A 27,938-nucleotide genomic window follows, 5' to 3' on the forward strand; every position below is an offset into this window, starting at 1 on the left:
TTTAACTCATTGCTTGTCTACATGAGAAAAACTCCTTGCTTTTCCATTGTGTAGGTGTTCCTGGGTTTGATGCCTTATCTCCCTCAACGAAAGTGTCTCTGTTGTCTTTCTAGGCCAGAAAACACACACAAATCAGTCAAAGCCAGCTACCATGCAGATATCAACTTGCTCTATTGGAGTGATGAAGAAGCAACGGTGGAGTTTAAAGACGTGCAGGGCCGCTGCACAGTGGTGTATGGGGAGGACTTGACAGGAAACATCCAAGATTACTCTGCCAGTGGCTCCGATCGGTTCTACTTTTTAGAGGTGGCTTTTTCCACTATGTCATTGGCCCTGTGCAATTTTTCATCAGTATATTCTCCAACACAATGGAGGTTTTTAAGAAAAGATTGGACAACCATTTATCTGAAATGGTATAGGGCAGCAATTCTCAACCTGGGGGTCACGACCCCTTTGGGGGTTGAACGGCCACTTCACAGGGGTCGCCAAAGCCCTCTCTCGCCCCCCCCCCAAGCCTTCACTCACCCTCATTCTCTGCTCTGTTGCATCGCTGGCCGTTCGCTTACCCCACCCACTCCCAATCTATTGCTGCCTCCTGAGTCCCTGCTGATGGCTAGAGGAAAAAAAACTGTTTAAATTCTTGCCGCGGGGCTTCAAAGGGCCGCCCTATAGCCAGTGGTGCAGCCGAACCGTTTGTTAAATTGCTGGCTTGCCCCGCCCCTCCGCACCATTATTTATTGCCAATAAATAGTGGTGGGCGAGGGGCGGGCGAGCCAGCAATTTAACAAATGGTTCGGTGTTTTTTTGTAATTTTATTGGCCTGCGGAGCTTCAGCATAGGCTAATTAGCCCTTGATTAGATCGGCTCCCGACTCAGCTGTTTTGCGGAGGGCTCTGCTGCTTGTTTGCAAAGAGTGCTGGAGCAATTTTTTTTTCCCCTAGCTATGCTGAAAAACAAAACTGAAAGTAAAGCAGGATGTTGGCTTTGTTGTTGCTGCAACGTTGGAAAATTAGGCAGGCAAATTTCTTTTCTTTTTCCTCACCAAAAAAGGTAGGTGCAAACAATGGGAAATTTAGGGAAAAAGAGGAGAGTTCAAGATTTTAAACCACAAAAGAAAAAAAGCTCTATTTAACTAGGGAATTGTAATCATTGAGATACTATTAATTGTATATTGTGTTGAAAGCAGAAATGGTTAAGTTGTGGTTTGGAGGAATATATGGGGGAAATTATTTGGTTTATTATTATTGTAAATATAATTAATTGATTTGTAAGAAATTGGATTGCATGGAAATAATTGGAATATTCATGTTCATATTGATTAATATACAAAAAAGGTAGTTATATAACTAATTGATTTATATTAAAATGTTGAATTTATATTAAATAACTGTAATATTACATAATTAACCAATGTGAGGATGGATATAAAAATAGATGACAATGGGAAGGAGTATCATATAGGATAGAAGGGAAAAATTGAATTTGATTAAGATTAGAGATGAGGATGAAGGGTAATATTGGTTTTTTACAAAAATAGATGAGGAATAAATATGGCAAAAAGAAAATATAGAAATTGTAAATTTAATTGAAATGACTAAACACTATTTAAATTTGTGAACCGGCCAAATACTCTGTTCAAAAAAAATACATTGTATGTTTGTATGTGTGTCTCTAATTATTGTTATTTATTCATATTTGTTCTCTTTTATTCTTTAAAGTTTAACAATTCATTCTTTATCTTAATATCTTTATATTTGTTTGGGGTTGGCTTTCTTCCCTTTCATCTTTTTTATTGTACAGCAATCTTTCTCCTCAAACCTACCACCTCTTTTCTTTCCTTCTTACTTTTTCTTCCTCCCCCTCTTCTTCTCTTCCCTACTTCCTCTTCCTTTCTCCTTCTCCTCTCTTCCTCCCTCTCTTACCCTCACTCCTACTCTAATTTCCCTTCCCTTCCTTCACCCTACTCTAATTTCCCTTCTTTCACCCCTCTCTATTGCTGTATCCTTTTATGCATATGGACTACTCAGAGGGCTGAAAAAGTTATTTCTGACTGGTCCTCGCACTTTTGACCAGTCCTCGAACTTACGACTGTCCTCACATTTTACGTTTTTGCCCTATCTTGTCACCATGGTGAAGAGAAGCAGTTGTGAAATGAGTGACATGGTTGTTAAGAATGCTACAATGGGCATAAATGATGACCAGTCATAAGTGCGAAGACCGGTCAAAAGTGCAAGGACCTGTCAGAAATGACTTTTTTCAGCCCTCTGGGTAGTCCCTATACACATAGCCATGGCCAACCGGTCACATGACCAGCTAGCCACACCCACCCAGTCACATGACCTCCAAGCCATGCCCACAAAATAAGCCACACCCACAGAACCGGTAGTAAAAAAAATTTAGAACCCACCCCTGGTTAGGGGTCACCACAACATGAGGAACTGTATTAAAGGGTCACGGCATTAGGAAGGTTAAGAACCACTGGTATAGGGTTTCCTGCTTGAGCCGGGGGTTGGACTAGAAGATCTCCAAGGTCCCTTCCAATTCTGTTATTCGCAAGTGGATGTCGTATCAGCAAGTGTTGCTATAGATGTCGCTGGCTGATATTTGAACTTTAGATTACCTCCTCCTGCTTTGGAAGAGGAACATTAATGAAAGCCCAGTTGCCCTCTCACAATAGAAATTCACTCCAGCCTACAGGTCATCCTATAAATGCTGCCTAAACTTCCCAACTGTTTTCTGAAATCTATAAGAAATTATTAGAACTGTCTTTGATGTGAATTATTTTTTTTCCCTTTTAATTTCCAGGCATATAATGCAAAAACAAAAAGCTTTGAAGACCCACCTTATCATGCCCGTAGTTCTGGAAATAAAGGGAAGGGGAAAGGGAAAGGGAAAGGTAAGTGATTAGTTGTTAAATGGTTTAAATCTTTGGTGAATTACCCAAGGCCAGCAATATCTCCCCTGTAGAAAAGAATAAGATGCTGAACCAGGTCAGTGCAAATCCTGCAGATCAAAGAACTTGGGCTTTGATAGGCTTTTGAGCGCAGTTCAAGGTGCACGTTACTTTGGCATTGGGCCTAGCTGTCTGAGGAACCGTCTGTCTGCAGTCGTTTTTGCCCATTCTGTACAATCAGACAGGCTGAGCACACTCTACGCCCCATCAATCAAACCAGGTCATCTGATGTAAGGCTGGAAGTGGTCAATCTCTGCTATAGGACTTGCCTTCTCAAACAACATCCTCCAAGAGATCCATATGGCCCCTACATCCTGACTGTCTTCAAAAAGTCTTTGAAAACTTGGGTTTTGCCAAGACATTGGGTTAAGATGTTTGATGAACCCCCTTTAGGATTTCATATAGTGGCTGAATGTTTTCTTCTGGGAAGAACTTCATATTCTTTGCTTTATTTTCTTTTGTTTCTATATTGTGGATGGGTGTATGTACGTACATACATACAAATATATTTTAATGCTTTTCACAGTGGTGAAAGGAGCAAAGAGCAGGTTTTCTTGATTACTGAGAACTGGATATATTCATAGTGTGAGTGTGTTGAATATAACTTGCTGATTTCTTCCATTTTATATATATGCCCACATCCCACTCAGAACAGATTTATCATACTTTAGAAAGATATCCATCCAAATAGACTCTTCTGAAGAACTAATCATAGCAATATTGAATGGAAAAGATTTCTTTCTCTTGCTCTCCTTCTCATAGTTCCAAGTTAATATACTTAGCTTACTTAGAAAGTTCACTTTTATTCCTAAAACATACAAATACTGAGAGGAATATTTGCAGACATATTAGGTCCTGTTTGGTTCATTAATTGTAAACAAGTCTTCGCTGTTGCTGATAGAATCTACTCAGCAATAGCATCGACTTGTTTGTAATTAAGCTATCATAGACTTAGATAGCTAAGATTCTAATATTTACTTTCTTGTTTACCATTAAGCTTTCATAGACTACATATTCAATGTTTTTAAGTAGCACTGAAAGAGATTTTTAAAAATATAATCCTGGTATGCTTACTTTGGAAACAAGGCAGCAATTATTAATGCAAAAGGCACATGTACCTTTTCCTCCTCATGCAGGTAAGAGCAAAGGGAAATCTTCAGGAACATCTGAATACAGCGAGTCTGAAGCTGCTGCAATGAAGCCCCCCAAACTTCGAAGTCTGGATGTCTTCTCTGGTTGTGGAGGCTTGTCAGAAGGGTTCCACCAAGCAGGCAAGGCAGTTTGGAAGGATGGTTGAGTGCATGGGAAAGGGGCATGAGCATATGACTTTTACAGCCAAAAAAGTAGAGCCAGTGAGGGTTTCCAGCCCTGTTTTATGGGATGGAAAGAATTTTTTGTGTACTTTTGAGGCTTGGAAGCAAAGCATCTAATATGAATTGTTGTTCTGTTTTCATCATCATGTTGTCTTCAGGAATCTCAGACACTCTTTGGGCCATTGAGATGTGGGAACCAGCTGCGCAGGCCTTCCGTCTGAACAATCCAAGCACCACGGTGTTCACTGAGGATTGCAATGTCCTGCTTAAGCTTGTAATGTCGGGTGAAAAGACTAACTCTCTGGGCCAGAAGCTGCCACAGAAGGGAGATGTGGAGATGCTCTGTGGTGGCCCCCCTTGTCAAGGCTTCAGTGGGATGAACCGCTTCAATTCTCGCACCTACTCAAAGTTCAAGAACTCTCTGGTTGTTTCCTTCCTCAGGTGACTGAAGTCAACGGTTGCATTTTCTCAACTCTCCTTAAGCCAATCCTTATCCTATTGCATGTCCCACCTCCCAGCCTGTTGCCTTCCAGCTGTGTTGGGACCACAACTCATGGGGATACGGTTGGGCAAAGCTGCTATAAACTGGTCTCTAAATCAGAGCTACAGTTTAACAGCATAGTAGAAACATAGACTGTGATGGTAGATGCTGAATCTGCATGTATTACGATGGCAAAGATAATGCCATCGTAATACATGCAGCCCTCCAGAAATTTTGTATCCTGTGGGCAACAATGGGTTGAGATACTGGAAAATATTGTCCTATAGATCTAGAAGACACCAGCATGGGAAAAGACTACTCGAGAGAATGTATGAGATCAGATCTATGTTGGGGTTCTCTTGGGATAGTGGAAGGCTTGTTGGGATATGGACTGGGTCTTTTGTCACAAGTTCTTGAGCAAGGACTGTGTGTCTGCTGTTGGGATCAAGGGAGAGTGTAGCTGACCCTCAGTGCTCTTATCTTCTGCAGTTACTGCGACTACTACAGACCAAGATTCTTCCTCCTCGAGAATGTTAGGAACTTTGTCTCATTCAAGCGTTCTATGGTGCTAAAGCTCACCCTGCGGTGCCTTGTCCGGATGGGTTACCAGTGCACTTTTGGAGTGCTGCAGGTATGATAGTCAGCTTTTTTTTTTTTTTAAACTGAGGCTGGGAGTGCACTGAACCATATTTGTGTGCTTTGCAGATTCCACTGGATTTAGAGCTAAAAAGTCACTACCTGTATTTATAATATACTGGTTCTTGGGTAGATAATTTTCATGTATCTGGACAAGTGCCAAGTTGAGAAAGCTGAATTTCTGGTGGTTGTCATGATTTCTCAAGTCAATCTTGACTCCAGATGACTGCAGGCTCATGCAGTTTTCTTGGCAAAAATGTGGAAGTGTTTGGAGGGACCTTCCTCCAAGATGTTTTTCAACTTTCCAATGTAAAATTGTGAGGGAATGCCGGGTACCAGTTGGCTTTTATGTCTAACGGAGAACTAGAACTCTCCCTGCTTCTAATCTAGCATTTTCAACCACTGTACAGACTGGCTCTCAAGTAGTTTTTTAGGGGTTGGTTTACAGACTGTGTTCTCAATTATAACAAGCTGCTAAAGAAAGCTGATTTCATTGCCTGGATTATGTCTCCCCTGGGACATCTGGCTGTTGTCTGTTGACAGTAGCATGTCTAGTATGTATATCAAAGTCTTCCAAAGACTGGAATTTTAACGTGCCAGTGTTTTCCTTTTTTATTAGTATTTTATGGAACTAGGAATAGCGATTACCATGCTAATTTAGTACAAAATGTTAAAAAAGGTTGGTTTGTTAAGAAAAATATATTCTCTTTATCAAATAACTTTATTTTCTTCTCCCTCAATTCTTCTCTTCCTCCTTCATCTAGGCTGGGCAGTATGGAGTAGCTCAGACACGCAGAAGAGCAATTGTGTTGGCTGCAGCTCCTGGAGAGAAACTCCCCTTGTTTCCTGAACCCCTGCATGTTTTCGCTCCCAGAGCCTGCCAGCTCAGCGTGGTGGTGGATGATAAGAAGTTTGTTAGCAATATAACAAGGTAATTGCCAACTCTCAGATCTTGATAGTGTTGCTTTCATTGGGGGCTGGAGAATGGGGCCAACAATCTTACAAGAAAAGGAAGTGCATGGCTATGGTCTATTTTTCACACAAATAATCCTGAATAGTGGAGAGTCCCAACCTATCTGGAAAGCTCTTGTGATGTGGAATTGCATCATATTGTAGAAAAAGAGGAGAGTCCAATAACAATCAGCCATTAAGTTATGTTCTTTCAATGTACCCTAGGACTTATTCGGGCCCATTCCGAACTATCACGGTCCGGGACACTATGTCTGACCTTCCTGAAATCAGGAATGGAGCGTCAGCACTTGAAATCTCCTACAATGGAGAGCCACAATCCTGGTTCCAGAGGCAAATTCGGGGTTCCCAGTATCAGCCCATCCTCAGAGATCATATCTGCAAGGTATCTACTCTTACACTGTTTATCTGGTTTGCTGGGGCAAGGTGGGTGGGTATGAGACATCTTTAATATGAAACTGAAAGCAGAATTTCCTAAAATCAAGCACTGTTTGAAGCAACAGCTATTTGCATCCAGGAAGCCCAAGGAAAAAAAGTTCCAATCTTTAGCTATATAGAGAAGTAATTCTGCTCCAAAACTTGGGAAATTACATAGAGTGAGATGCCGAGAACAATGATTGTCTGTGCAAAATTTAGGAAAATTGTCTTATTGAATAATTCCTTATTGGTCTGCAACCCATCACCTGCTGAAAAGATCATTTTCACTCTAACCTGCAAGAATAATTGTAGGAAAACTTTCAGAGTTTTATCACAAAAACGGGAACAAAATAATCATCGGGCAGTCCCCCCCCCCCAAAAAAAAAACACTACCAGATATCTTGTGTTCTCCCTCTCTTTTCCCCTCTCCTTACAAATTTAATCACATTTCTGCCCTTCTGGGAAATGCACTAGAGTAGTACATTTAACATATTGTCAGACATAGGCACTCTGTACTTAACAGAGGTAGGAAGGGGACATCCAAAGTGCTAAGGGTAACTCTGTGCTTTGTCTTATTAGGATATGAGTGCATTGGTAGCTGCAAGGATGAGGCACATCCCACTGGCCCCAGGTTCTGATTGGCGTGATCTGCCCAACATTGAAGTGCGCCTTTCTGATGGCATAACCACCCGCAAGCTACGCTATACACACCATGAGAAGAAAAATGGGCGGAGCAGCACAGGATCTCTGCGGGGGGTCTGCTCCTGCGCTGAAGGTACAACATCTGACTTTTCTGGTTAGAAAGGATGGTTTGACAGGTCATCCAAAGAATAACGGCCATTAGCTCTTCACAATAGAATAATAGCTTTAGAAGAATCCAAATGGTCAGAATCTCTGCAACTTCCTGAAATTTACATCTATGGATTCTGCTGACCCTTTTCTAGTCAACACCGATTTAGAAGTTGGATTTCAGCAGGACATCCAGTCCAACAATTTGTTTTAAAAGTGGCTATTAATCCTAGCATACTTTTTGTTGCTAAGAAGCATTGCATAGCCAAAATGAAGTAAGTGCTACTCAGTGAGAACAGAGAGGGAGATTCTTACTTCCCAAATACTTATCCTTTCAAGTTCTTGCTACATTCCAATTTGGTTCTATTTTGTACCTGATCTAGCAAGACGGGGGAAGTTTTTTGAAGCAATGGGAATCAGCTGGTGTTTGACTTAGATTTACCTGGGATGCAACTTTAACCCCCCTCTGCTCCTTCCTTCATCTTGGGTGTGGGAAGAATTCCCCAGTGCTAGTAGTCCTACTCCTGCTTCTGATGGAGCAAAGCAGACCGAAATGTCAAAGGAAATCCCCAGCCCTACTTTCAGTGAAAATTAAGCCGAATCCTATTCCATCTCCTCCAGGCAAGGCATGTGACCCTGCAGACCGGCAGTTCAACACCTTGATCCCTTGGTGTCTGCCTCACACGGGGAACCGGCACAACCATTGGGCAGGCTTGTATGGAAGGCTAGAGTGGGATGGATTCTTCAGCACGACGGTCACCAACCCTGAGCCCATGGGGAAACAGGTAAGTGAAGGGAAGGGGCCTGGAAGGAGCCCAGTGGCTCATCTTCATACTGATATTCCAGTGATTTCCCTATCCTCCTATTCTCTTTGCATGTACTTTCTTGCTTGTAGCTTCTCTGGCTTTATAGGGAGGCTATATTGAATGCTATTAAGAAAGGCAGAAAACACCAGCATTTAAAGGTTGTTGCTGTCATTTGGACTATGAGGGGAAACTTGCAGAACTGTTACGAACTTCGTGTTGTGCGTCAGTTGATCTGCAGTACACTCTAAATGGGGCTACTCTTGAAGAGTATTCCCAACTGGAACAGAACGCAGCAGTGCGGACTGCTTTTAGGAGCCCCTAGATTCATCCATGTAACCTCACTGTTGCCTGAACTGCATCGATTGCTGACTTGGTTCCAGGTCCAATTCAAGGCATTGGTTAACACTTGGTTAAAGTCTTTTGGCATGGACCCAAACTATCTTAGGAACTATCTCACTCCAATGGGATTGTCCTACTGCATTTGGCCCAGAAAAAGAGACATGTTCAGATCCCATCAGCCAAGGAATTTTGGCCGGCAAGGTCCAAAAGAACCTTTTCTGCTGTGGCGCCCACCCTATGCAACATCATGCCCCTTGAGATGAGATGAGTGCCCACCCTTTTGACCTTCTGAGAGGGCCTGAAAACCTGCTTCTGTCAACTGGCTTGGGGTCCCAATGGGAATGCCCCACTCTTTTTCAACTGTGGACGGTTTACAGCATAAAACATTAAAATCATAACATAAATATCTCTAAAACAATCCAGGTAGTAGATTAGAAAAAGATCCCACCTCCACCCTGCTTACATAGTGGTCCCTTTTTATCCAGTTCATTGTTAATTCTAATGTTTTAATTTTCAATGTTCAATATTTGTAATGCTTTTTATATTCTAATTGTTTTTTATAAAGCTTGCTTTCCTAGTGGGCTGAGGGCAGTTAGAAGATGATACGGTATTTCTGTGCTTGAGAAATAAGTGGCCCATATTCATTGTGGAGGAACCTGGTTGGGTGACTCAACCATAGCTCCAAATATAGTAGTTAACTACATCTCAACACAAAACTGCCAGTGACTCGCTCTCCTTTTTCCAGGGCCGCGTGCTTCACCCTGAACAGCACAGAGTAGTGAGTGTGCGAGAGTGTGCACGGTCCCAGGGATTCCCTGATACTTACAGGCTCTTTGGAAATGTACTGGACAAGCACAGGCAGGTAAGTGGCTGCGGAACCTTCCTAGAGAAGATTTCTATAATGTAAATGTTCAATAGAGTTTTTTAGAATCTGAACGCGCTCTTGTTCTGTTGCTCTATCGCTTAATAACGTTTGAAGAGAACCACTTTCCTCCTGTAGCAATTTTGAAAATGCTTTTCTGTTATTGTTTATAGTTGTTTGCAAGTTAGCACTAGAAAATAACCTTGGGAAAATAATAAAATAAAGAATTTTCGTTTAGGGATACACTCTATTTCAATTGGCTGAACATATAGTATTTTCTTAAACACCTCAAAAATGGGAAAAGATCCTTAGTTGGATGATAACTTTATTAAGATCAACCAACAGTGCAGAATTCTTCATTAGGAAACACCTAAAAACCGAAAAATAAAAAGTACAAAAGTGGCTTTCTGGAATGTATTGGGATAAATTGACAATGTTTTTCTTTGAGATTTTTTTTTATATGAAAGAAGCAACTATCAATGCATCCCTCAAGAATGAATATATTTGCCAGGGAAGATATATAAATTACAATTTATAATTATATAACATTTTAACATTTGAGATTCGACGAAGAAGGTTTTCCCATATTTTTGTACTCTTGATACCCAAGGCTAAGAAACCTCTGATAAAATGTAGTACATTATCATATAATGCTGTATAAGCATCTCTCTGTGGGTTGGTTCTCAATTAACAGTAGGTCTTTGCATATACAGTATATAAGGGATTTGAGGCAATGAAGGGAAGAGACGTTTCTTACCTTCCTCAGGACCAGCTTTGTTCACAGTACAGGCTTCTTCCATTTAGTGGCCCTGCAGCCAGAGTAGGGTTTTGCCATATGAGACCTCTTACTTTTCAGGCAGAAATGGTACATGTGCCAACTCTTCACCCTTGCTTGTGCTCTCTTTGTGCAGGTGGGAAACGCAGTCCCTCCACCTCTGGCAAAAGCCATTGGGCTAGAAATCAAACTGTGTGTGTTGGCAAAAATGAAAGAGGATGCCACAGGTATGTTATTGGAATGTTGTTGAACTTATTTGAAAAGGGACATTTGATGTCTGTATTTCAAGAGCTCAAGCAGTTTTGTACTTGCTGTGAACCAGGTAACACAACTCAATCTGGTCTTCTGTAAATTAGGATTGTAGTTCTTTTGTGCACCCTATGGAGTCCTCCAGATACAATGGCTAAGTGAACTAAGTAAACAAACTAAGTTTGTTTACTATCTTAGAGGGGTTGGCATGGAGACCAGAAACATGGTGCTCCTCATCTGAAATGCCTTAACAGTTTGAAAGTACTGTAGATACAAGATGCATTTGGGAAGTCTGTAGGCAGGAAACCATTTTCTTTCCAAGCCAGAAGAGAGTGAGAAGCTGATCTGTACCTTTCAGACAACTGTATTCTCTGTACACAAGAGCTTTACTGTGTTTTCTGAATATCTAGCTGTTTTGTTTCTTTACAGATGCCATCAAACAGGAAAAGATGGACACTTCAAATTAATTTGTAAATTGCCCATCTGCTGCACCTCAGCTCCAGCACCTGAACACCCAAACATGCACTGATAATTTTTAATGTTCTTCTGTTATTTTACTGGTTTATTTTCTTACCTCTGGACACACTGAAAATTGTTGGAGGTTTTGGTTTGTTCAGGGTTTTGGTTTTTTTTGTGCGTGTATGTGTTTTGTCTCTCCTTTCAAGCCTGTATTTGTGAACAGTGTTTGTCTACTTGGTTGACATTCTGAAACTGTTTCAATGTTCCCGCTGCCATTCTCAAATGATCAACTGTGCAGTGCCTATCCATGTGTGTAAGTGTATGCGTGTGTGTGTGTATGAGTTGAGGGAGTGGAGAATGTTTTTATTATGCATTGTATTGAAAACTAATCAGCCACTTTATACAAGTGGAAATAATACTTTATGTAGTTTTTATATGTTGTAATATTTCTTCAAATAAATCTCCTATAAATTACTAGAGGGCCATTTTTGATTTTTTTTTCCGAATGATTGTCCCCTGTTGCACTTGATTTGGCTAATATTACTGCTGGGATCTACCACTGCTATACCAATCTTCTGATTGTTAAGTACCTATTCACTTAATCTATTCACAGTGACAACTCTGATCCTTGCACACCCATTACCTTAACTAAGACATTAGAGCAATTTTTTCATAAGAGCAGTTTTCTGTTGCTCCTAGAAACACAATATTTTATAACCTGATTTGCATAGCATGCTAAAGCATACTTAATCATGGGTTAGACTCTGGCTAGCACAGCATCTTAATCAGGGGGCTGTAATCATAACAGTTTTGATTAGTTTATCAGAATAATAATTTGGCCTGATATCTGGACCTGAACACTTGTCTATGTTACAGTGAAGTTGCCGTTACTGTTATTTTTTAAATCACATGTAGATATGGGCATACAGTAAATTGGATACAAAAGTGGGTGTGTATCATTAGTGCAAACCAGACATCCAAGTTATCTCATACAGATGCATGCAAAAGTTTAGATATTCCTTGTCAAACAATCCCAAAGTGAACAGAAGCTGCCTTTTACATGGTTTTAGGAGTTAAATGCATTTAACTCCTAAAACATTTGAATGCATTTGAAAAAAAAATCTAAAACTAAACTCTAAAATTTCTTAACTGGCCACAAGAAGTGTTTGGAAACCAGCATTTCCTCAAAAGCCATTACAGAGTACATGTTGGAAAGATGTCCCATGCCCACCACATTTACAGTTTTCTTATTTTGAGTCTGGTAAACAACTGTACTTAATAATAAGTATGCATTCTGAATTGCCCATTTCATTGAATGCCTTATGTTTTTATGACCTGATCTCACAGTCTGGTACAAAATAATAAGTTAGGTGTGGGAGACCAGAATGTTGGGCTGTCTGAACATCAGGGGGAATGATGTTCCCTAAAGCAGTGGCTTGAACAGAGAAAACACACCCCTTGGATGTCTCTAGATGCCAAGGTTTACGGAAGAAACTCGAAGCAGGTGGATCTCATTGACCAAAACGTGTGATCATTAACTGAGACATAAAGGGCTGCATCTTGTAACTTGCTGTTGACTTCCCCATTTATTTTGCTTGTCAGAAGTTTGCTGGGATGGTTATAAATCATCATATGACCCTGGAAAATTCCAACTGCTATAAATGTGAGCTGGTTGCCAAATGCCCAGATCACGATCACATTACCCCAGGGATGCTATGATAGTTGTGTGATGACCAGGTTGTAAGTCACTTTTTCAGTGCTGTTATAATTGCAAATGAATGGTTGTAAGTCAAGCATTACTTATAATGGGTTCAAACTCATGCCAGGCAACCATTCTAGACATCTTGGTCTCAAAGGAAAGTGCACAACTGGAGTCTGAAGAAATCCAAGCACCTTTATCCCACAGAGGCTTAGCATTGCAGCCTTGGTGCCTCTTCCCTGGAAGAAATTAGGACATTCAAAGGCTGTTGCATAGCTATCTGGATGTAATAAGAGCAGGAAAATATATTTTTAAAGCCTAACAGGGTCCATCAGGTATATGGGATAGATCTATGGTTTTTGTTTTTTGTTTTATTTATATGCCGCCCTTCTCCGGAGACCCAGGGCGGCTTACAATGCATTAAGCAATAGCCTTCATACTTTTGTATATTTATACAAAGTCAGCTTATTGCCCCCACAATCCAGGTCCTCATTTCACCTACCTTAGAAAGGATGGAAGGCTGAGTCAACCTTGAGCCTGGTGAGATTTGAACTTGCAGTAATTGCAGCTGATGTTAATAACAGTGCTTTAGTCTGCTGCGCCACCACTTCTACAGACACTAACAGACACTTCTATCCTGCCACAAGAAGTGATTGCAGAATTAACAGTAATCAACCACAGCAAAGGATAGATAGTGATATCTCCCACTTCCAAATCTTCCACTGCTCTGAGGAAAAAAATGTATGTAATGGTTTGGTATAATGGTTAAGGAACCAACCTAGAAACCAGAAAATGTGAGTTCTCATCCAAATTTAGGAACAAAGCCAGCTGGGTGACTTTGGGTCAGTTACTGTCTCAGCCCTAGGAAGAAGCAGCGGCCGCACGGGTGGTTATGGGGGCGACTCGGCGCACCCACGTAACACCCCTCCTGCGCGAGCTGCACTGACTCCCGGTGGTCTTCCGAGTGCGATTCAAGGTGTTGGTCCCCACCTTTAAAGTGCTTCATGGCTTAGGACTGGGGTATATACGAGACCGCCTGCTGCCAGCAACAGCCTCCCACTGGCCAATACGCTCCCACAGAGAGGGGCTCTTCAGGGTGCCGTCGGCCAGACAATGCCGACTGGCGACACCCAGGGGGAGAGCCTTCTTTGTGGGGGCACCAGCCCTCTGGAATGAGCTGCCCCTTGAGATTCGTCTCATCCCCGACCTGCGTACCTTTCGTCGCGCCTTGAAGACCCTCTTGTTCCAACAAGCCAGCCTGGCCTAATACGAATTCTAAAATGGGTGTATGTGTGTTTTAATCTATGGGCCAAATTTTTATATATTCAATTTTAAATTGTTTTAAATTTTGTATATTTATATGTGTTTTAATATGGCTGTACACCGCCCTGAGTCCTTCGGGAGAAGGGCGGTATAGAAATCTAATAAATCCTAAATCCTAAATCCTAAAATGTAAAATTTGTTACTACCAGTTCTGTGGGCATGGCTTGGGGTGGGTGGGGGGTAATGTGATGGTGGGCGTGGCCAACTTTTTTTAAAAAAAACTTTTTTAAACCGGGAGTCCAAACCGGGAGAATTTCACCCCTGGGAAGAAGGTAATGTCAAACCACTTGTGAAATGTTGCCAAGAAAACTGCAGAGACACTTCTAAGCAGTCACCAGGAATCAACACTGACTCAAAGGCACCACACACCTCAAAATGTGTAACAACTACTTTAAATTGGCCCCATAAACTCTCTGGGTCAGGTTCAAATTTTGGCAGCCATGAACTTCTGAGCCATGTCTAAATCTATGCCCAGAGAAGGCAGATTAAAGCCCTCCACTAATACTAGTTTGGGAAACTCCAGCATCCTGGAGGAGCTCAATAGGAATGTTGCTATGAAGCAAGAAGGCCGATATAGTGGCAATAGTCCCATATATTCCCAGGGCGTAATCACATCAGTAGATTCTCATAACCAGCTATGTATAGAGTAGCATTTCTGAAAGTCACCATCCTTTTGGTTGCATCTTCAAAATCCAGGGCATGTTTCTGAAAGAAGAAACACCCCTCTGTACTCAGCCAGGTCTTGGTAATGCACATTAGATCACCCCTCTCATGGCATTGGAGTTAAGCATAGGGAGTTGAAGATTGGAATTGGGATTAAGGAAATATAGTTTATGTATTGTGTTGAGTCAGCTTAATCTTGGCATACTCATTAAGATACAACTGGCTAGGTCTGCACAACATAGTAAACACTAACCCATGGTTAATATACTAAATTCACCCAGCTGGTTAAACCAAAACCAATTAAATTGCATTATGGTTAAGTTAGTGTGAATCCAGTCACTGTATGACCACACATATACCTCCTTACTCAGGAACCAAAAAATGAGCAATGGGCAAATGTTAACTCATATAGAGGATTTTGTAGTTCAGTGGTAATGCCAGAATTTTCTATTCATATATTCAAAGCAGTCCCAGTGGATTTAGTATGTTCTTTCAATCACATGGGGGGAAATAGTATGTGCTGGTTTGAAATAAATATCATGCAAAAGTATCAATGCAGGGAACTAATATTTTTGAGTGATTCTCAGAGAACTGAGATGGTACATCTCTAAATAGCAAATGGCAACTGCTATTTAGGGGTGGGGGGGGAGAGAAACCTCGCTGAATAGCCTTTTTTTAGTAAAGTAGAACGGCATCCAAATATGAAGCCTACAATCTTCTCTCCTGCCACGTGTCAGAACTGTCACGCAGGCGAAGAAGAGCCCAATTCCGCTTGTGTCGAGAAGCAGAACTCCATTACCCAGGATGCCTCACGTCTCTTGCGGCGCTCTAGTGTGCGTCACTCTTATGCGTCGCAGCGCCCACTTCCTGCCCTGGAGCCAGGCCCGAGTTGTTCCGATCGTTTCCATCGGCGACGATGCCAACCGGCGACTACGAGTAAGGAAAGCAAGCGGGGGAGGGGGAGGGGGAGGGGGAGGGGGAGGGGGGGCTGGCAGGGAGGTGTAACGGGAAGGGGGCTCGTGCTGCGTGGGCATGACGAGAGGGGAGGCCCCGGGAGAGGCGCACACGTGTCTTCGTCGCCGCTTATCCGAAAGTCATGCAGACGCGCCCCAGAAGTCCCGTATATCGGTGTGAATTCACACACGCACGCGCACGTGCATCCGGCGTATTCTTGCTTTGCGTGCATGAAAGGCTGGGATGCGAACTCTCCACCGAGTCGGCCTTCCACCCCTCGGGCGCCATTGCGCAGCTGTCCAGACGAGGGGAACAAACAAACAAACAAACAAAAAAAGTCAACCCGAGGTGTTCGGGGAAGACTTTCTCTCGCCTTGTATTCAGTGCTGCATCTAACGCTGAACGTTTCCTGGACACTTCTGCGGTTGTCATTTCAGTAATCTAAACACGAATTAAAGGGTGGGAGAAGAAGGTAGCGAGGGAGAAAAAGCCTGCCCTGAATTCCCACCGATGCACCCTGGGTAGGAAGTGCCGTCCTTGAAGGGAAGTCCCGTTGGGAAAAGGGGGTGAAGCGCTGAGCCTGACCCCGTTTTCACCGAGGGGAGTTAAACCTTTGCCTGGGGGGGGGGGGTTCCACTTCGTTTGTGGGGTGGCGGTTCCCATGAGGGACTGTGGGGTCACCAGAAAAACGCAGCCACCTCCCTGTTCTAATGTAGGAACTAAAGTGGAAGCCTCTTTCCAACTCAACTAGGTTTTTTTTCCCCCCCTGTACAGGTAGTCCTCAACTTATCATCGCAATTGAGCCCAAAATTTATGTTGCTACCTGAGAAATTTGTTAAGTGAGTTTTGCCCCATTTTATGACTTTTCTCGCCACATTTGTTAAGTGAATCACTGCAGTTCTTACATTAGTAACATGGTTGTTAAGTGAATCTGGCTTTCTCCATTGATTTTACTTGTCTGAAGGTCACAAACGGGGTTCACTTGACTCTGGGACCACTGCAATCATCATAAATGTGAGTCAGCTGTCAATCATCTGAATGTAAATCACGTAACCATGGGGGATGCTGCAACGGTTGTAAGTATGAAAGATGGTCCCAAGTCACTTTTTTCAGTGCTGTTGTAACTTCGAACAGTCACTAAATGAACTGTTGTAAGTCGAGGACTTCCTGTACACTGTTTTGCACAATAGCATAATCTCCACATGTAAATGATAGGTAGTCCATCCCAAATTAGGCACTGAAAGGTGTTTTTGTACAGTGTACAGGTAATCCTCGACTTGCAACAGTTGATTTAGTGACCGTTCAAAGTTGCAATGGCATTGGAAAAAGTAAATTATGAGCATTTTTCACATTTGCGACCATTGCAGCATCTCCATTATCACATGATCAAAATTCAGACACTTGGCGACTGACCCATATTTATGATGGTTGCAGTGTCCTGGGCTCATGTGATCCCTTTTGTGGCTTTCTGACAAGCAAAGTCAATGAGGAAGCCAGATTCACTTAACAGCCGTGTTACTAATTTAACAACTGCAGTGATTCACTTAATAACTGTGGCAAAAAAGGTCGTAAAAGGAGGGAAAATTCACTTAAATGTTTCGCTTAGCAACTGAAACTTTGGACTCAATTGTGGTCATAAATCGAGGAATACCTGTATTGGCATCTGATCTGAATAAGATGAGTTTTCAGAAGAAAGAAAACAAGTACAATGGGAATAGAAAACTTAAGTGGTAATTGTGTGAATCAATTGGAGGATATGGAAGCTGGCATTTCAGAAGATCTACTGACAGTGGCTTATATTATTGTACTAGATTTTTATCCCACCTTATTTGTATATAGGTCAATGTGGTGAATTTACCTAACACGCCTGTATCCTATTTTTCCTCAGAATAAAAACCCTGTGAATTGCATTGGGTTGAGAATGTGACTGGCCCAAAGTCACCAAACTGGCTTTCATGCCTAAGGCGGGACTAGAACTCACATTCCCGAGTTCTACGCTAATACTTAAACCACTACAGCAAACTGGCTCTCTATGATTGAATTATAGTTTGAGGACAAAGGAAACAGGCTTGGGAGGCACAACACATGACTCTGGAAAAATTGGTAGATGGCGGAGGAGGAAACATAGATGTTTTATGAGCAAAACTTTGGTGTCTTGTCCTGAACATTAAGCAGACAAACTCACCAGATAGTAAAATTAACCCAGGATTTTAGCCCTACATTTTATAATTTACTGTAATCTTGTTGGCTTCTCCACCAGAAATTATAGAAAAAGAGAAAATAACAGCTGTTCACCAAAATATTTTGATTAAACCTCTAAAAAAATATTTAAACTATTATTTTACTACAGATTAAAATATGATTGGAAATAGAACTATTTCTTGCTAATCTGAAGAAATGCTATTCTTGCATTTTATGGAAATGAGTTAAAATGGAATCCAGAGCGTATTGTAATCTTGTGTAATAGAATAAGTACTACATATGAGAGACCAGTCCTAGAATTATGAAATTGAGGGAGGACACATATATTTATGAGATTTGAGTATAGGTACCTAACATGATATTTTTCTCTCTTTTAGCTCCAAGCCCAGTTGGGCAGATCAAGTGGAAGAAGAAGGAGATGATGGTGAGAGATTTAATGTGCATTTAATTGGCTCTGTGCTTAGCCAAGAGTAACTCTTAGTTTCCATGGTGAATTTTATCTCACAATCCCTCCATCCCTCCCTTTTGAAATCTTATGCCCATATCTCAGGAAGAAGCAATGTCAAAAAAACCTCCCTAGTATTAATTTCCTTTGAAAGCTGCCTGATTTTGTTGATAAAGTTACATAAATCCCAATGTTTGTCAGTCCTTTATAATTTCAGTCTCCTTGCATATTTCCATTACTATTTTGGGTGGTTTTTTTGTCTTGTACATTTGCATTTGCATTTGCATTTGGTAGGCAGTTTATATAGACAGTTCTCCTTATTTTATTCCCTAACAACATTGTAATGCTGATATTGATACTTACTTTCTGGATAAGTTTAATTGACAAACAGTATCTTCCATTAGATAACAGTGAAGTTGAACAGTAGAAAATATCAGCTCAAATACACATTTAGTCCTGAAGAACGCATGGTTAAATGGCTGTATTTTGAGCTTTTAAAATATTGTAGAACAGTATACTTCTATGCACTTAGAGTATTATGCTATTTATTTTGAATGAATCTACTTTGCTTCCAAATTGATAAATCTTCAACCATCTAATTTTGCCAGAGAATTTTGTGTGCGTATAACAGCTGGCCTCCCTATACTTTTCTATCACAGATAAATGCATTACCAGTGACCTACTCAAAGATATTCCCCTGACAGATGTGTTGAGCGAAAATGCAGCCGTAAGTGTGATCGTCGAGCCAGAGCTTATAAAAGGAGGTAGGAGCTACAGTTGTATCTATCTGAATGTCAGGAGGAAGCAAAGTATGAAATGACTCCAGTTCCCCCAATGCGAATCTTTGTAACTTCCCGTACTCCTTTTACAGAGCCCCTCCCACCTCCCAAAGAAGTTGTGAATGGAAACATTAAGACAGTGACTGAGTACAGAGAAGAGGAAGATGGCCGTAAGGTGAAGGTGAGTGGAGCCCAAGATTGAGGGATGTCTCCATCTTCCTCACTCCGGGTCTCACAGTCCTCTCTTGATTCACTGTTTCCTATTTAGTAGGGCCTGTGACAGTGACCCCCATTTTCATTGCTAGTTACCTTTCTTTAGTGAAGAGGAGAAGTTCTTCCCCCATATGCTACATTTTTTATTGTCGGCTGAAAGTGAACTATCCTTGCTTGCTGCTTATTCACTCCTGGTTTGAAGATGCTGTTGCTGCTTCACCTCTTTCCTTTCCTTGTGGTCCTCTTCTGCAGACTCAGAGAAGTAGGTTTTGGGGTACAGGCTACTAATACCTGAAGCTTAGCAATTGTATGGTGAAACATAAAGAAAGTCATATGCAGAATTGCTAATTCCCACCTGAGCACTTTGTGATCAATTGCTGTCCTTTCACAGATCATCCGCACCTTTAGAATTGAGACACGAAAGGCCTCCAAGGCTGTGGCCAGGCGAAAGGTGAGTCCTCTGACAGATAAACCTGGCTTTTGCTTCCTTGATTCTTCAGGATGGAGTGCTAAAATACACATTAAGTGAGCCACACTCAATTTTATGACCATTTTTCTTGCCATGTTTGTTAAGTGAGTCACTGGAGTTACGTGAATCAAATGGTTGTTAAAAGAATCTGGTGTCTCCCATTGACTTTGTTTATTGGAAAACAGCTGGGAAGGTTGCAAATGGTGATCACATGATCCCAGGACGCGGCATCTGTCATAAATATATGATGGTTGCCAAGTGCCCAAAGGTTGATCACATGATCGTGGGGATGCTGCAACTGTTGTTAAGTGTGTGAAACGGTGGTAAGTCACTTTTTTCAGTGCCATTGTAACTTTCAACAGTCACTAAACAAATGATTGTAAGTTGGGGGCTACCTGTATTTTATTTTATTAAATTTCTATAGCTTCCCTTCTCACATACATCACTCTAGGCGAAATACAATAAAACAAACAGTATAAAACAATATAATAAAACAATTAAATCTACATTATGAAGTTATTTGGCTATCCTTTTATTATGGGATGCGTTTGGGATGTTCTCATATTAGTCTGATTTGTTTATCTTCTTTATAAATAGTTTGATTTCAGTGCTCCCACTCAGTTACAGACCATTTGCTCTCAAAATTGAATCTGCTTGCTGAGGAATCAAGAATGCAGTCTATGGACCCTTCAACTCCTTTCATGGTGCAACCATGTTTTCCCCAAAATAAGACCCGTTCTTATATTTTCGGGGGCGCCAAAATAAGCACTAGGGCTTATTTTCGGGGATGTCTTTTTTTTTTTCACGTACAGGCGGCAAGTGCGGGGCAGAAGGCCATGTGGTATATCGGGATCACCTCCCCCCCCCTTTGCCTCTGACCATCTGCTGGACCTGCTGCTGCTAGCCTTGCGGGGGCTTTTCGCCCTCCTGGCCATGCTGCTCTCAGCCGCTCTGCTATGCTGCTCCTGCATGGCGCGTGGCAAGTCAGTCCAGATCTATGACCTCCAGAACACCCCCTCCCCCAATCCGGTCTGCCAGGGCCCCTGAACACCAGAGCACTGCAGCTCTCATGCTGGCTGTCAAGATGGGTGTGGACCTGCCCATGACCACCTTCAGCTTCTACCTCAGCTGCAGCTGCTCTGCTGCCACCGCCTTGCCTTCTGCTCATCCCAACCGGTGGGCCAGTGCTGCCGCCATGATATGAGGTGAGGCAGGTGGTAGGAGGGTGGGGCTTCCTCCCTCCACCTGCTGAAGGAGGGCAGGGCAGGGCAGGAGCACACCGCCCAGCCTGCAGGATGCATGGGTGGCTCCAACGGAAGGTACAGTAGTGGAGGCTGCTGGGTAGCAACTTGGGCTTGGCAGTGGGCCGGGTAGAAGGCATGGCGGCAGCAGCAGAGCAGCCACAGGTGAGTTAGAATCCAAAGGCGGCCATGGGCATCCCCACGCCTGCCTCGCCCAGCTGGCATGAGAGCTGCAGTGCCCACCAGGGCCAAGGCCTGAAGAGTGCCGGGCTCAGCCTGTAGCCCAGCGCCTGCATTACTGAGTAGGCGTGCAGCCAGTACTTAGCAGCCCAAAGGTGACAGTGGGCAAGGTAGCATGGGTGGCGTGCCTCCACTGGTGACCAATGGTGAAGGGGCCCTGGCAAACCAGCGGCAATTCTGGAGGTTTTAGATCTGGGGAGCAGCCCAGTGGGGTGACCAAGAACAGTGCAGCCAGGCAGGCGAAGAGCCCCGTGAAACCAACTGCCGGGCAGGCACAGTGGGAAAGGCAATCCCAATGCACTGCACGGCCTGCTGCGTCCCAGCCATGGGCAAGCTGAGAGTAGGTGGGCCGGATTGGCACTCTATTTAATGGAGGCAGGCAATTCTGACGAGTGGTGACACTGGCAGCAGGCAAAGGCATAGGAGGGGGGAGGCGATCCCAACACACCGCAAGGCCTTCTGCCTCGTTGTAGCAGCAGCCTGAGCAAGACCCAAGTCCCATGCCTGGCAGAGCACAAACCATGTATGGGCGATTTACACATCTGTCATTTTGCACTCCATCCCACCATCTCTCTGCTTGCCCACAGCTGCTGCCGGATGCCGTCAGACCCCACACGCTCGCTGCCTCCTGCGCTGGCCACATTCACCCCCTGCCTGGGCTGATGTCGATCTTCACTAGGGCTTATTGGGGGGGGGATAGGGCTTATATTAGGCGTACACTTAAAAATCAGGCTAGGCCTTATTTTCGGGATAGGTCTTATTTTTGGGGAAACACGGTTTCTCCCAACTTTTCAGGATCACCAATGAGGGAGAAAACATTATTCAACCTTTTTATTCTTTTCCTTAGAACTGGAAGAAATTTGGCAACTCTGAATTTGATGCCCCTGGCCCAAATGTGGCTACTACCACTGTGAGCGATGATGTCTTTATGACTTTCATAACCAGCAAGGAGGTGAGTGGCGGCATGCAGGACATCAATCATTCTATAATTATTTTTCCCTGGAATTCTGACAGTTGCTGTTACAGTGTCTCTTGAGAATGCCAGATTGCATTCAAAATTAGTGGATGGATGGTTCAGGAAAGTTAGGGGATGCATTCCTTTTGCATTGTTCCACAGAGGTTGTACTAGCTATGCTTGTTCACATTTTGGCATATGTGAAAAAGGAAAGGAGACATTTGCATGGATTCAAGAGAGGGAAAGGGAGTCGGATAAGCTTTTTCTCGTTTATCTATGCCTGCCATCATTTCCCTTTTCCAGGACTTGAATTGCCAGGAGGAGGAAGACCCTATGAACAAGCTAAAAGGGCAGAAGATTGTCTCATGCCGTATCTGCAAGGGTGATCACTGGACCACTCGGTGCCCTTATAAGGACACACTGGGGCCCATGCAGAAGGAACTAGCTGAGCAGCTGGGTCTTTCCACAGGCGAAAAGGAGAAACTCCCTGGAGGTGAGAGCTGGAAAGGTCAGGGACAGTGGAGGGCATCTGTGCTCAACCTTTTGCTTAAGCCACATTTTGTTTCCAGAACCAGAGCCTGTTCAGGCTCAGCAGAGCAAGACTGGAAAGTACGTCCCACCCAGCCTGAGAGATGGAGCCAGTCGCAGAGGGGAATCCATGCAGCCAAATCGCAGAGGTGAGTTTCTGCAAAGGGAAGCTGGCTCTACATCTGCTGTGTCTTAACAGTGGCATGTTTTGGCATCCGCACCAGCATCCAGTCCTTCAACTTCTGCCAGCAGTCATCTCTTTGCCTTTGCACTCCCACCCATAGCTGATGACAATGCCACCATCCGTGTCACCAACCTGTCTGAGGACACCCGGGAGACTGACCTTCAAGAGCTCTTCCGTCCTTTTGGATCCATCTCCCGCATTTACCTGGCCAAGGACAAAACTACTGGTCAATCCAAGGTAAGGGGTGGATAAGTGGGATGGGAGGGAAAAAAAACACACTTTCCACAGGCGAAAAGGAGAAACTCCCTGAAGGTGAGAGTTGGAAAGGTCAGCAAAGTTCTCTCCCTTGCTTGCTTCTAATCGTTCTTCATGTTACTTTCCTTCAGGGCTTTGCCTTCATCAGCTTCCACCGCCGTGAGGATGCTGCCAGGGCTATTGCAGGCGTGTCTGGCTTTGGCTATGATCACCTGATCCTAAATGTGGAATGGGCCAAGTAAGTAAATATCTGATGCCCTGAGCCCATTTGCTCTTAGTTTTCACTTTTAAAGTCTCTCTACAGCAAAGGTCTTCAAACTTGGCAGCTTTAAGACTTGTGGACTTCAACTTTCAGGATTCTGAAAGTTGAAGTCCACAAGTCTTAAAGCTGCCAAGTTTGGGGACCCCTGCTCTACAGAAACGAGTTAGTTTTTCAAAGTTAGTTTTTCAAAGTTAGTTAGTTTTTATTATGTTATGCTTGGCCCAGTGGTCCATTAGACTTCAAAATTTAGGACAGCAGCCCCCAACTCTTTCACTGGGGAATTTCTCTTGTCCAATTTTTGCCGAGAGTCATAGAAGCTGCTGCAAAACAGTGTCTATGTTACACCTCATATCCCAAGATAGCATCTACAGGACTCTAGAATTAAATAAAAATAAATGTTTAAAAATATAACAAAGATGGAAAGATAAAAATCTCATTTGATTTTAAGTAAGACTGTCCACTTTCTCTGAATTTTCAGTCCTTTTTTTAAAAAAAGGACAAAGACATCTCACTTGTGGATCACAATTTGATCTTAAAATGGGGATTACAACTCCAAAGTTTTCTCGGCGGACCTCTAATTGCATGGAATTTTTTTCTGCAAAATTAAATTGATGCTACTGTGATCAGCCTCCCTTCTTCTCAGGACATATTTCTGCCCTTGCGAAAGATAGAAAATAGTTTTAATTCAATACATTGAAAATTATTCATTTCAGTGAGTGTTATATTTTCAGGATTTTTTTCATCAGAGACCAAGCTAAAACACTTTTCTTTCCCCACAGACCTTCCACCAACTGAAGTCTTCTGCCCTGATTTTGTTTTTGGCTTTGGAAATGACCAGGTTCTGTTGTTAACTGGAGATACTAGTCTCTAATAAAAATTCATTGCAGCCTTGTATGTTCTTGTGTCAGTTGTATCACGATGAAGAAAGTTCTGTTAAGTCAGAATACCATTCTTGAATCCCCAGTCTTATTAATCACTGAAATTCCCTTTTTACTCCTTTTTTGTAAAATAGGATCCGGTTTATTTTATTTGCTGCATATATTAATAAATACTCATTGGATTACGAGCTCCTACACAGCCTAACAATATATGATTGCAGCTGCGTTACTTTGTTTCAGCCAACCAACCCCCCCAAAATTAGAGTTACATGGGAGCTTAGCAAACAACTTCTCAAAGAGTGCAGTGCCATGTCCTTTCTTTCTTTTCTTTCTTTTATTGAATTTGTATACCGCCCTACTCCCGAAGGACTCAGGGCGGTGAACAGCCATGGAATAAAACATATAATCAATGAACATGTTGCCCCATCTTCCAGGGGACAATACTAATGATTTCATTGGAGTAAATAGAATAGAATAGAATAAAACATCCTAAAATAATCAATGAACATGTCGCCCCATCTTCCAGGGGACAATACTAATGATTTCATTGGAGTAAGGATTGAGCAAGGAATAAATTGTTAATAATTGCAATTTAATCAATGCAAATTAATTAATTCTTCTTATGATGAAGAAGGTACAGATTTTGCAGAATGTAGGAAGAAAAATTGAAAGTCACCACCACTGAAATGAGTGTCTCCACTTTGCATGTGTTCTGCATCAGAACGCTGCTATTGAAATGGGTTGCATAAATAATGACCTCATAAGACACACTGATCATATTGCATGGCAATCCAATCCAAAACCAAAAACCAATTGGAATGAGCCGTAAGGCCAATAGATGGAGCTGTTGCTCATCAGATTGCTTGCTATGGGATGGAGTTTTTTTAATTTTGTTTTATTTGTGCCTTTAAGTCAGCGTGGATTCCTGATGACTACCTGGACAAGTCCCTGCAGTTTTTTTGGCGAGATTTCAGAAGTGGTTTGTCATTGTCTGCTTCCTAGAGCTGAGTGTGTGACTGACTTAAGGCTTTGAGCCTAAGAAGGGTTTACTGGTTTCTAAATGGTACCTTAATCATGATATAAAACTGGCTCTTATTCTTTTAAGATGAAGTTCAGTGTGGAGAAACTGGACCAGAGTTGAGATGGTCATATATCGAAATAACAGTTGGAAGGGACCTTGGAGGTCTAGTCCAACTCAAGCAGGAAACTGTTATGATCTAGGCTTACCGAGTCATTACAAGACACAATTAGTCCCAAATAAACCTATTTTATTGTAACAGCTGAGAATTATATTCATTCCCAGCTGAGTCCCAATTAGTTGGAAAACAAGTCCTTCGGAAGAAGTCCTTCGGGATAATCACCAATCTTTATCTTCTTTGACACCCTGCCAAAGGCCTTACTTGGCAAAGCCCCATGAAGTTCAGAAACAAAGGAGACGCCAACTGGAAACAGAGTTAGCAACGTTGCTGTCCTGCAAAAAGGCCCAAGTGCCTTTGTTTCTCTTTTAAGCCTTATGGGAGGGGCCAATCATCTCTTGGCCTTACTCTCAAGTCGTCCCTTTTGCTTTAGCTGCTCTTGCCTTCTGGCAGCTCTGCACATGCGTGCACTAGGAATAGGCTCCTCCTGTTCCTCTGCCTCTCCCAGATGGCTCTGGCCCCATCTCTGCCTCCGACGCAGAGCCCTCATCCGGGCCTTTCTCAGACTCCAGGATTGGCCCATGTTCCTCCCCAGCCTCCTCACTGTCCGACTCCACTGCCAGCTCCACAGGCTGCTGGTGGACCACAACAGAAACCCTATATCCAATCTCTTCTTAAAAATCCCTAGTGTTGGAGCACTCAGAACTTCTGGAGGCAAGTTGTTCCACTTATCAGCCACACTACAGTATTCCACTCAAAAGTTGGGTGTGTGGTGAGTGAAGAAAGCAACAACATAAAAATTGAGGCTGATGGATGCAGTGAAAAAAATGACTTGTACAACTTGCAGAAGCATAGAGAATGGAGCCATACGCCCAATCTTTTGATGAGAAGTAATAGGTGGTCAAGGACAGCCAAGAGAAGACATAGAGGAAGTCATTGATAGCAAGGTTGAAGGAGTAGGTACATTCCACTTGCCTTCAAAAGCCCCAGTGCAGTAGATTGTGATGCCCTTCCTAGCAGTAGCCAGAAAGGATTTGTATTAACAGGATGACCAAGATTTGTTCCTGGAAGGAGTGCAAATCATTCTGACAGAAATCAGTTCCATTTCCCTGTTTTGCTAGTCTGATTGTGTTCACATATCCCGATAATCCCATGGATTTCTAAACAAATACTACCCAGATAGACCTTGTTTAGCAACACAATCGGGACTGGCAAATGGCCATCAAGCAAAATGGTCGCTGAGTAAAAGTGCTTATGATCTTCAGCTTTCTTTTGCATTAGAGACCTGTTGAAGGTCGTAAATGCAAAGATTGGACACAAAGTTCCTGTTTCATCACCATTGGAACTGAAGTGTTGCCAAATGAGGCAGTCGCTAAATGAGTGGCTTAGTGTTAAAATGGTTAAAATCTTTGCTATGCAGTCAAGGTACAACAACAACATCTGACCTATAATAATGAATAGCAGCCACTTTTAATTCCCCTCTGGCAGTTAGAATATTGTATTTACAATTCTCAGCCCTGTTTCATTCCCATGTAAACTGTGAGGGAACTGCAAAAAAAACGCAGTGCATATTAGAAAGTATAGAAAATCCTGGACTGTAGTGGATCAAATGGGCAAATGCTTGGTCCCTCAAAGTTGTTACTCAGATAATGGAATATCTTTTTCAGTAAAGCTTTGGTCTCATGTTGCTTGTGAGCAGCTCAGGGGGCACTGGCTCAGGAATATAGGACTGGACTACAGAGGCCTTGTTCACAGCACAGGATTCAGATCATTCTAACACTGACTTCATAATTGATTTTTATATAAGGGGGAAAATACTTTTAACTGACATATGAGGATTTGCAAAGCTAAAACAAGTTTTGATCCCTCTGGTATTAAAAATATTATTTTTATAAAACGTATAGGGCAGTGATGGCTAACCTTTTTGCTGTCGTGTGCTAAAAGTGGGGGGAGTGTGGGGGAGTCGCGTGCGTGCATGCCCACACCTATAATTCAATGTCCGCACATGCCCCACCCCATCCACGCATGCACACACGACCCCCGCTTTTGGCAAGTGATGGCAAAAAGGTTACTGGTGGGCCTGATAGGCCTGTTTTTCGCCCTCCCCAGGCTCCAGAGGCTTTCCTGGAGCCTGGGGAAGGTGAAAACGCCCCCCCCTGAGGCCCTCTGGAGGCTTAAAACGCCCTCCCAGAGCCTCTGCGCAAGCCCTGTATTTACCTGGCATCCAAAATGGGCCATGTGGAGACTCCTGGGAGGGGAGGGGCAGCATGGGCAGGGCCAGCCAAAAATTAGTTGGCCGGCATGTGCGCTGGAGCTGAGCTAGGGCAATGGCTCGGGTATAGGGTATAAAATGTATAAAACAACAACAAAGAGCCTTGATAGTACAGTGGTTTAGTGCACCCTGTTATTAACACAGCTGCCTGCAATTTCTGCTGGTTCGAATCTCTCCAAGGCTCAAGGTTGA

General features: G+C 42.8%; 2 protein-coding genes across 2 annotated transcripts in view; both read left to right on the forward strand.

The window, feature by feature from the left end:
- Positions 1–11,522, forward strand: part of DNMT1 (DNA methyltransferase 1) — a 43,005-nt gene extending 31,483 nt beyond the window's left edge. The window contains exons 23-34 of the mRNA XM_034434310.2: positions 114–306; positions 2,806–2,896; positions 4,090–4,224; positions 4,425–4,707; positions 5,237–5,378; positions 6,148–6,314; positions 6,560–6,737; positions 7,349–7,544; positions 8,180–8,343; positions 9,449–9,565; positions 10,477–10,567; positions 11,019–11,522. Coding sequence (XP_034290201.1) covers positions 114–306; positions 2,806–2,896; positions 4,090–4,224; positions 4,425–4,707; positions 5,237–5,378; positions 6,148–6,314; positions 6,560–6,737; positions 7,349–7,544; positions 8,180–8,343; positions 9,449–9,565; positions 10,477–10,567; positions 11,019–11,056 — 1,795 coding nt within the window. The 3' untranslated portion in view covers positions 11,057–11,522. The remainder of the gene's footprint in view (positions 1–113; positions 307–2,805; positions 2,897–4,089; positions 4,225–4,424; positions 4,708–5,236; positions 5,379–6,147; positions 6,315–6,559; positions 6,738–7,348; positions 7,545–8,179; positions 8,344–9,448; positions 9,566–10,476; positions 10,568–11,018) is intronic.
- A 4,019-nt stretch (positions 11,523–15,541) lies between these two features.
- Positions 15,542–24,354, forward strand: EIF3G (eukaryotic translation initiation factor 3 subunit G). The gene is made up of 11 exons (XM_034434309.3): positions 15,542–15,669; positions 18,267–18,313; positions 18,994–19,098; positions 19,206–19,294; positions 19,718–19,777; positions 22,124–22,228; positions 22,535–22,724; positions 22,801–22,908; positions 23,044–23,180; positions 23,330–23,436; positions 24,240–24,354. The coding sequence occupies exons 1-11, from the start codon at positions 15,650–15,652 to the stop codon at positions 24,253–24,255; spliced, it is 984 nt and encodes a 327-aa protein (XP_034290200.1). The 5' UTR covers positions 15,542–15,649; the 3' UTR covers positions 24,256–24,354.
- Positions 24,355–27,938: the final 3,584 nt, after the last annotated feature.

The sequence above is a fragment of the Pantherophis guttatus genome, chromosome 2 (genome assembly GCF_059756535.1).
Source record: "Pantherophis guttatus breed Tessera chromosome 2, ASM5975653v1, whole genome shotgun sequence".
NCBI lineage: Eukaryota > Metazoa > Chordata > Lepidosauria > Squamata > Colubridae > Pantherophis > Pantherophis guttatus.

Excerpts from the sequence above, each read along its gene's own strand:
- EIF3G (XM_034434309.3), top strand. The coding sequence starts at position 15,650 with ATGCCAACCGGCGACTACGA. Across the intron at positions 19,295-19,717 it reads AAGATGGCCGTAAGGTGAAG|ATCATCCGCACCTTTAGAAT; the intron begins GTGAGTGGAGCC and ends GTCCTTTCACAG. Across the intron at positions 19,778-22,123 it reads AGGCTGTGGCCAGGCGAAAG|AACTGGAAGAAATTTGGCAA; the intron begins GTGAGTCCTCTG and ends TCTTTTCCTTAG.